This window comes from Chrysochloris asiatica, unplaced genomic scaffold, assembly GCF_000296735.1.
Source record: "Chrysochloris asiatica unplaced genomic scaffold, ChrAsi1.0 scaffold00067, whole genome shotgun sequence".
Taxonomy (NCBI): Eukaryota; Metazoa; Chordata; class Mammalia; order Afrosoricida; family Chrysochloridae; genus Chrysochloris; species Chrysochloris asiatica.
Window position 1 is genome coordinate 15316654 of NW_006408585.1, and position 10420 is coordinate 15327073.

The 10420-nt window shown below is 38.6% G+C and overlaps 1 protein-coding gene across 1 annotated transcript in view; it reads left to right on the forward strand.

Annotated features, from left to right (window-relative positions):
* Nucleotides 1-10420, forward strand: part of GMFB (glia maturation factor, beta) — a 23520-nt gene that overhangs the window by 9054 nt on the left and 4046 nt on the right. The window contains exons 2-5 of the mRNA XM_006864646.1: nucleotides 4882-4978; nucleotides 6949-6998; nucleotides 7510-7559; nucleotides 8413-8495. Coding sequence (XP_006864708.1) covers nucleotides 4882-4978; nucleotides 6949-6998; nucleotides 7510-7559; nucleotides 8413-8495 — 280 coding nt within the window. The remainder of the gene's footprint in view (nucleotides 1-4881; nucleotides 4979-6948; nucleotides 6999-7509; nucleotides 7560-8412; nucleotides 8496-10420) is intronic.

Consider the following 10420-nt stretch of genomic DNA (forward strand, 5'->3'; position numbering starts at 1 on the left):
TATCTTTCCAGAGATGTAGTCAATAGATTTCTCTGTTAGACCATCATATAAACTCTGAGGACAAGGACTGTATCTTTTATCTGATATGTTAAAGTGCTGTGAGTCAGCTCTCTTAGCCACTCTGTATAGGGTATCCATGAAACGACTGGTGGATTTGAACTACTGACGTTGAAGTTAGCAGTCCATTGCTTACCCTACAGTGTCATACCAGGACTCCTTGCATTTGACAAAGTGCCTAACACTTACTAATTATTCATTATGTGGATTAACCTATAAGTGAACACATGATCTTAACTCCACTTCAATTTACCATATAAACTTGTTTTTAAGACGTTTTGCTTATTCTTTGTATTTTTAACTTTATTATCAATCAACAGAATGTTTACAGATGATCATCAGTTGTACATCATATACTTCAGTGATTGCAGTCCCCCAATGTAATATCACTTGGCCCACTCCCTCCCTGTATGACTTATTTCTGTTCTTCCTTCTTACCCAACCTTTCTGAATTTTGTCCTTGGTTAAATACTGCCCTTTTGATCTCAAACGGTTGACCATTCTGTGATGTACATACCTCACTAGTGTTGTCACTCTGTATATTTATCTACTGCTTAGCTGACAGTTTGACCACGGAGATGAGATTAGTTCCAGACCTGAAGGGTGACCAAGGACCATAGTCTAGGGGTTCCATGACTCTGTATCTGACCAGCATGGCTGGTTGGTCTTTTTTGCTATTTTGAGTTTTGTCCCACATTTTCTCACATACTACAGCATCGTTTTCAGAACAATGTTTAGTGGTAGCCTGTCACTGTGTATTGGGCACTGTCTAGTTCTGCTGGTCTCAAGGCCACAGAGACAGATAGTCACATGATCCCTTTAGTCCATTGAACTAATTGTTTTCAAGCATCTTCAGTTTTCACTTTTCTTTCTTCTTGACAATGAGAGACCAATAGTTGGATCTTAGATGGCTGTCTATGAGCATTTAAAATCCCACTTGCTACTCACCAAAGTAGGACGTACAACATTGTGTTTGTGGACTATGTTATGTCGTTTGACCATGGTGTCCCCCAAGACTATGGTCCTGAACCCGCAGGTACATAATTAACTCATTCCCTCAAGGTGTTTGGCAGTGTCTAAGAGGATATCATTGTTTGCCACCTGTATGCTCCATCATGTTCATGGATGTATTTGCAGCAAAAGTAAATACCCATATACACAAATCCTCTGTCAAACTTTCATATATTTGTGGGCACACTCCTCTCCCTTCCACACCCGATCAGCATGTATATCTGTCCCTATATTTGCCTGTAGATCACTGTTATTGCAGACCTATGTATATGTCCAGAAGTGCTGGTGGAGTGCTTGTAGGACAAGCACTGGACTGCTAACTTAAAGTCAGCAGTTCAAACCCATTATCCACTCCTTGGGAGAAAGATGAGGCTTTCTGCTCCTGTAAAGTTGTATAGCCTCGGAAACCCTATACAGGATTGCTATGAGTCAGAACTGACTGGAAGGCACCTTCTCTTCCCTTTAGTTCTTGCACTCCTCCCTGTTTCTTCATCTGTTCTTCTGCCCATCTGCCTTTGAATGTATATTGCCTTCACCTTTACATAAGTTAACACATGTCCACATCTAGTCAGTGATTTAAGGAGCTGTGGTTGTTGTTGTTGTTAAGTGTGATTATGAGTCCGGCTGCTAACCTCAAGGTCAGTAGTTCAAAACTACCAGCTGTTTAGCAGAAGAAAGATGAGACTTTCTGCTCCTGTAAAGATTTACAGCCTCAGAAACCCTGTACAGGGTCGCTATGAGTCGGAACCGACGCCACAGCACACAGCCACCACCACCAATTTCACTCAGCAGCATTGTACTTATTCGTAAGTGATTCTACTAAACTGTAAGCATTTAAAATTGTAAGAAGAAGTTTTATACTTTATTAATGATATTGAAAGAGATAAAAATATAAAATAAGAAACTACAAATTAAAACACAAAGCATATTTTTCACTTGGTTGTTGGTCCTAAGAATATCAAGACTGCACAAGTAGCTCTGGGTATCAGGTGGAAGATAGGAAGGACTTTTATAACAACTTGGATAAACATATCTAAAATATTTATTAGTTTTGACCATGGAAACCTTTCGTTTGAAGAAGAATAGAATTCTAGTTTTCTGGCTTCTCTTTCTTGACAGATAGAAAAAATGTGAAATAGAGTTGAATCCAGCTTTAAGAATTTGCATATGATTTAGAATCTCCTCGTTAAAGAAAATTAAAAGAATAGAAGTACATATTGGTATAATGGATTAGTATAGCGTAGTGGTTATGAATCGGGCTGGTTATGAATCTCATGGTCAGCAGTTCGAAACTAGCAGCTGTTCCGCGGGAGAAAGATGAGGCTTTCTGCTCCAGTAAAGATTTACAGCCTCAGAAACCCTGTGCAGGGTCACTATGGGTTGGAACCGACTTCACAGCACACAACAACAACAACAACATATTATTAACCTAGTAGATTATGAGCCGGGCTACTAAACACAAGGTCAGCAGTTCAAATCTATCAGTTGCTCTTCTGAGGGAGATCCAGAGATAAGGCTTTCTGCTCCTGTAAGTGGCTCTGTGGGCTAATGCGCTGGACTGCAAAGTCGTTTGAACCACAAGGTCAGTGGTTGAAACTCACCAGCTGCTTCTTGGAAACCCTATGCAGGGTCACTATGGGTCGGAACTGACTCAATGGCACTTAACAACAGCAACAACAAAGATTTATAGCAGGGTTGCTATGAGTTGGAACCAATTCGGTGTAGGAGCACAGTGTAGGATAGCCGATGGCATGTGAACCACAAGGTCAGTGCTTCTGGCTCACCTGCCACTCCCAGGGAGACTGTGTAAGAGCATATCCTTATAAGGTATGTTGTTGTTGTTATGCATAACAGCAACAACAACAGGATAAGCCCTGGACTACAAACTCCGGTTGACCTGCAAAGTCAGCAAACAATGAAGAAAGGGTTTCACTATGACCTAGTCTTTTTACTTTAGTTATGTGTTCCAAGTTTTGCATATAGGAAAAAAAAGATTTCCATTTTCTTGCTTATAAACAGTTGAGTGCTGTCCAGTTGATTCAAACTCAGTGAATCTGTATAGTGTTTCCAAGGAGCAGCTGGTGGGTTTGAACCACTGACCTTGTGTTTCAAGCCCAGTGCTTATCCTACAGCACCATGCCAGGACTTGTATAATGAGTGGTGGTGGTGGTGGTGGTGTACCACCGAGTCAGTCTTGACTCATAGTGACCCTGAATAAGGTTTCCTAGGCTATAAATGTTTACGAGAGCAAAACGCCTCATCTTTCTCACTCGGAGTAACAGGTAGATTTGCACTACTGACCTTGCAGTTAACAACCTAGCTCATAATCCGTTAAGCTTCCAGGGCTCTTTCCTGTAATCAGCAGTGGTGATTATAACACTTAAACAAGAGTGCTTTAGACTGTTTCCATGGCAAATATCTGGAAGAGAGTATTAATCTTTTTTCATAATTTCTAAAAGATTCTTTTGGCTTTGTTTCATCTGAGTTTTTTTTTCTGTTTTTGATTGAATCAATGATACAGGAGTTCTCATTCTACAATAATGCCTCATTGTGGTCAAGTCAGTTCTGACTTACAACAACCCTATAGAAGTCTGGTGTGGCACTGTAGGAAAAGCACTTAACTGCAAGGTTGGTGTGAACCACAAGGTTGGCAGTTCAAACTCAACAGCCTCTCCTTGGAAACCCTATACGGGATCGCTAAGAGTCAGAACCAACTCAACTGCACTTAACAACAACATAGGACTCGTGGTATGGTGCTGTAGAATAAGCACTAGACTGTTAACCAAAAGGTAGGCAGGAGTCAGAAGTGACTCCATGGCACTTAATAACAGTAACATAAAGACAGGGTTAAACTGCCTCTCAGATGGTTTCCAAGGCTGTATTTTCACAGAAGCAAACTGCCCAATTAGTACTTTTCCCATGGAGCAACTGGTGGGTGAAAACTGCCAACTTTTTGGTTTGCAGCCCAGTGCTTAGCCACTGAGCCTCCAGAACTCTTCCTTCATACATTTTTGATAGCTCCCTTTATCTCCGTCGTCATTTAATTTAGTTACAAGCATATTTTGGTCTCTAATCTTAAAACTTCAAGAGAAAGATGAGGCTTTCTGTTCCCGCAAAGATTTATAAACCTCAGAAACCCTATACAGGATCACTATGAATTAGAACCGACTCACTAGCACTTAACAACAACAATAATCTTGCAATTTACTTTTGTTTGTATTTTTTTCATAGTTGACAGATTCCAAACAATGTTATATTAATTCTAAGTACAATAAGATGATTCTATCTTCAGGCACAGTACAAACACACAACTGCCTGATGTTCCAAAGAGTAGACAGTGATCCTGGATTATTCCCTTCTTGGGTTCTGATGAAATTGCACATTATGATGTCTGGTTCCTTGAGTCACTATTTCTTACCCGCTGAGAAATTTAAAGTATACCCTATATGTAAGATAAATAAATGTTAAGTGCCATCAAAACCCTGTATAGGGTTTCCAAGGAGCAGCTGGTGGGTTTGAATCTCTGACCTGCGGTTAGCAGTCTAATTCTTATCTTACACTTAACCTGTACTTATCACACACTAAGACTCCAGATGAACAAACATGTATGATTAAATAATGTAGATCCAAAGATTGGTAGACTTAAAGATCTTATAAGTGTCCATTTGTTTCACTTTAATGCTTTCATATAATTAATACTCACTGATGGCAGTATCACATTTTAAATGTATTTAAATTGCCTAACTTTAGCATGCACATATATTAAAGTCACATTTTACATGTGATTTTTTGTTTGTTTGTTTCCTTTCCTAGAGTGAATCTTTGGTGGTTTGTGATGTTGCTGAAGATTTAGTGGAAAAGCTGAGAAAGTTTCGTTTTCGCAAAGAAACAAACAATGCTGCCATTATAAGTAAGCTAAAAGTAATCCCCTGAAAGTTATATGGTCTTAGTTTTGTGGTTTATCTCGCAGTAGTTGTAGCTACATTGAATAAATGAACCTTTAGAAAGTAATGTTGTCTCATCCTGGTTCATTTTCCCCATTTACATTACTTTTTAAGAGTAACTGCTAATGTGAAAGAACAGGGGTGGAGTGTCCCACCTCTCCCATAGTCCTCCTCTCAACTGCCTACATGTCTCTAGAAAGGTGTTCTTCTTGGTCACTTGGGGAATGAGGATTCCCATTTTCAGAGATCCATCCAACTCCATCCTTAAATCTCTGGGAACTAAAAATAAGCCTGGTCAGCCATACTCAGACTCTCTTTTTCTATACCTAAAATGGTAAGGCTCAGCATTGTGTTCAAAGTCACATTAGTATTACACCAATTCAAGACGTACACCCCAGTTTCATAGAGAGTTCTTTTAAGTGTTACTGACTTCTAAAAATGGAAAGGATGATTTGCATAATGCCTCTTTCACTGTGAGCAGTGCCTGGTGGTATGCAGATTTTCCTTTTGTTCTTAGATAACATTTAGAGTGTATAGATGAAGTGGTGAAAATATGAAAATCTACAGATGGTTTAACAGAGATGCACCTGGAAAATGTGAACTAATCAAGGGTAGTTGCAACTTTTCATGACTTCTGGTCCCATTACAGATAAATAATTGTCATTGTTGTTATGTGCTGTGGAGTCGGTTCCTACTCATAGCGACCCTGTACAGGGTTTCCGAGGCTGTAAATCTTTACAGGAGCAGACAGCCTCATCTTTCTCCCACAGAACAGCTGATAGTTTCAAACTGCTAACCATGTGGTTCACAGCCCAGTACGTAACTACTATGCTACCAGAGCTCCTTACAGATAAAACAAATAAATAATACAGCATAAATATATAGTTCTTGAAAGGGAAAATCAGTGTCTGTGTCATATTACAAAAAAATAAAGCTCTTGGAGATCAGAATTTATGGTGCAATTAGTACAAAACCACAAATGTTCAGTTTTTCAGACTAATGGAGAAAAGGAGAGGTACTGGTATGGCACAGCAGGATAATGCACTGAACAGCACAGTCGGCCGTTCAAACCCACCAGCTACTCCTCAAAAACCTATGCCAGAGTCACTGTGGGTCGGAACGGACTCAGCGACAGCACTTAACAGCAACATAGTTTTTGGTTTTTAAAAATATTTTGATTGCCTTTGTATTGTTTTGTTATGTATATATTTGAGTACAGTTATCTCTGCAATTTTGGTCATTTACTTTTTCAGAATAATGATCATGCATCACGAAATCCTGATTCTGGAACTGCTGGGAGTCAGGCGATTCTCTACCCTGATTCCTGGGCCACTTTTCTCTTACAGCTCAAACCATGTTGTACATAAACCAATTTCAGTCACCGTTATTACCCTTTTAGACTTTTTCTTATTATCTGGGAAGTTGATTTGAGTTACAAAGTTCTTCATATACCCAGTGATATAAGAAATTGTCATAAAATCCCAGTCAACCAGTTGCTATTGAGTTGATTTCAATTCATGGTAACCCTTGGGTGTCAGTAGAACTGTGCCATTGGGTTTTCATTGGGTGTAAGTAGACTATTTTATTATAGTAAGTAGATCACTGTAGGCCTGTCTTCTGAGGCGCTCCTGGTGAGACTAGAATTTCCAATCTTTTCATTATCAGGTGATTGTATTCACCATTTGCACCAGCCTCAGTTTCCACATAAGCAAATTAGGTGCTGTGAATTGTGGGTAAAGCTGTTAAAAACTGACTGAAAAGCAAAAGCTAGCTAATAAACCATAAAGGAAAACTGCTAATCAGTTTTATGCTTCTGTTTTTTGATGTTTACACTTTAGATATAAAAACAAAACTGTCCAAGACTGAGACTGTGAGGGATGAGTAGATCAAGTTCACATTAGAATTATAGTTTACTTATATTATGTTTTTATTTTAGTGAAGATTGACAAGGATAAACGCTTGGTGGTACTGGACGAGGAGCTTGAGGTTTGTTCAATCAGTTAAAGTAATTATTGTTCAAAAAGTGTATATTAGTTGTACTTTTTCTAAAATGAGTTCTGAATCTATTTTAAATATATGCTCAGTGTACATAAAAAGCATGTGGTAACTACTGTGTAGTTCACTGTCTTACTAATTTAACCAGTTTCCTTAAAGCATTAGCAAAATCCAGTATAGTAAGTGGTAGAAAGTAGGGCTGTGTGCTCAGTAGAAAGTGACTCAACTTTGTAACTTGCTTCAAACCTGGGTGCTAAATTAGCTTAAGTACTTAATATAGCAGATTAATTAGTTTAAAGTAAAAGGAACTGAATTTTTACAAATTAAATCAGACATTGTTTCCTCTGAGGAGTTAGCTTATCTTGCTGAGTGGTTCCTGACTTTTTCTAACTCTTAGTAGAATTGATGTTTCAGTATATAGTATATTTCTTTAAGGATTTCTGGGTGAGAAGATATTTAACAGTTGCTTCTCCTTTTTTTTTTTTTTTTTTCATTATGCCAGGGCATTTCACCTGACGAACTTAAAGATGAACTACCTGAACGACAACCTCGATATCCTTTTCTTTGTGCTTTAAAAAGGTGTTTTCTTTAGTGGTGAAGATTTTATTTGTAAGCTCATTTCTTCAGCTTTTAAAAGACATGTTTTATAAAATTTCCTCCTATATCATGATCACCACCAAACTAAAAAAATACATGTTCACATTGAACTATCGATGTATTAATGCAATGAATTAAAGAGTTCCCTTTGTTAATGTATGTGTACAATAACAATTGAGAAAAAGACCCATGTTGGCAAATTCATATTCTACATGTAGTATTTTAGATGTGATAATGATTTTATGATCGTTTATCTCTGGGGCCCATTTATAATTTTGTGGATAGATAATGAATTGATAGGCGTGACGTAAATGGATGGGATAGAAGTTTGCTACTCAGTAACTCCCCAAGTATGTATTTTCTTTCAGAACTTTGTTGGTAGGTACCTGGCTCAAAGGAGTCCTGGTGTGGCGCTATAGGATAGCATTGAGTACTAACCACAGGTTGTTTCAAACCCACAGCCACTCCTTTGAAACTGTAAAGGGTCAATGTGAATTGTGTGCCATGGAGTCAATTCAAACTCACAATGACACTCTGTATAGGGTTTCTGAGGCTGTAAATCATTACAAGAGCAGAAAGCCTCTCCTCTCTTCTTCAGTGTCACTTAACACCACTACCACCTGGCTCAAAGCACCACGGAAGAAAGACCTAGCAATCTGCTTCCATAAGAGATTATAGCCAAGAAACCCCTGGGGAGCAGTTGTTTTGTCGCATCTGGGGTTGCCTTGAGTTAGAACTGAATTGACAGCTATAGGTGTCTGGCTCAAAAAAAAAGCAATACTTTCAGTTTCTTTAACTTGAGAAAAACCTTCATTGTGTATAGTTATAAATACCAACACGATGATGGAAGAGTTTCATACCCTTTGTGCTTTATTTTCTCCAGTCCTGTTGGTAAGTGAACTTCTTTAAACAGTGAATGGTGGCCCAATTGTAATTAAACAAATTTGGTATACTAGACAACTTTTAGAAAATTTATTTTAGGGGAAGAGTGTTGAATCATCTAAATTGAGGTGTGTGTTTGCATATGCCTGCTTTTCTAGAAAGTAGTTGTTACAAGGCATCATCATCTCTTAAAACCCTCTATGTTCCTAGGGTAAATCCTTCGAAGTGCAATTGTTGAATCAAACTATACATGCATTCTAAGGATTTTGAAATATAATGACATTTTTAAATTTCAAAAGAATTGTGTGAATTTTGTTTATAATCATGGTATATAAAGGTTTCCCCTGCTGTTTGAGAGAGTAGACCAATCCTGTAAAACCTATTATAAACCATAATGGCATAAAGCAAAGAGGCAATTACCATTACTTTATTTGGGGAAAGTTTTTCATTGTTCCCCAGATCCAAAAATAACTTACCAAATTATACCAAATGACACATAAAACCTAAAATAACACTAACCTGTAGTAAAAGCCAGAATGATATGTTCAATGCATATCCTATAGTAAGCACTGTAGGACAAATACTGCACTACTAACTACAAGGGTCAGTGGTTCAGATCCGCCAGTTGCCCCTCAGAAACCCTACACAGGGTTGCTGTAAGTCAGAACCAACTTGACAGCACTTAACAACAAAAGCAATTATACAGTAGTGCGGTGGCTTGCTAGGATAAACGCTAGAATGCAAACCACAAGGTTGGGGGTTCAAGCTTACCAGCTGCCCCATAGGAGAAAGATGAGGCTTTCTGTTCCCTGCAAAGATTTACGCCTTGGAAACCCTAAACAGGGCCACTGTGAGTCAGAACTGACTCAGTGGCACTTAACAGCAACAGTATTTAAACAGTATAGTTTCACTTAACAGAATCGGGGAAACAGAACACACTGGAAGGTGTACAAAGTAAATAAAAAACAGCCCAGCTGCTCACAGACACAGTTGAAAACTTAGTGATACTGAGATGCTTGATGCTGAGGTCTGGTGTAGTTCCCAGGGGAAGGAGCTCGGTGACACCACTCTCGCTGCTCAGGGTGCTCACTGCGAAACAGTTTCACTTTTCACACCTCCACCCCTACACCCTTAAAGGTGAAAATCCTCTTTCGATTTCTTTTAGTTAGCAAAACCAGGTACTATAGATCTTTCATAAAAGTGAAGTGGTGTAAAGCAAGCATTTGAAAAGTAGAGGATACCTGCATTTGTGTTTATTTTTAAAATAGTGGTAACTAATATAATATGCCTTTAGTCTTGAGGATGGCCTCAGGGTAGCTTAATTAGATATTGAAATGGATTATTAGCATTTAAGATACGCCATCATCACCAGAACTTCCAATAAAGTCTCTACTCACTGAACTCTCTCTGAACTTCTTTTTATATCTTTCACTTAGCTCTTAAAATGTACTGCAGTATAATTTAAAATTAATTTGTAAGGCAGTTGTAACATTTTTCTCAGCAGATCTCCCTGCCTCACTTGCCCACACTGTATCATAGACATTTTGCTGTTGTTTCGTGCCAGAGAGTCAATACTGACTCATAGTGACCCCTGTACACAACAACAAAACACTGGGCCAACCTCACAATCGTTACTACACTTGAGCCCATTACTGTTGCCACTGTGCCAATCCATCTCGTTTGTGGTCTCCATCTTTTTCTCCTGCCCACCACTTTACGGAAAATGATGTCTTTCTCCTGTGATTGGTCCATCCTGATAATATGTCCAAAGTATAAGATATGAAGTCTGGCCACCCTGGCTTCCAAGGAGTTCTCTGGCTGTACTTCTTCCAACACAGATCTATTTGTTTTTTTGCCAGTCCGTGATACTTGTAATATTCTCCTCCAACACCATTACTCAAATGCATCAATTCATCTATGGTCGTCTTTATGCA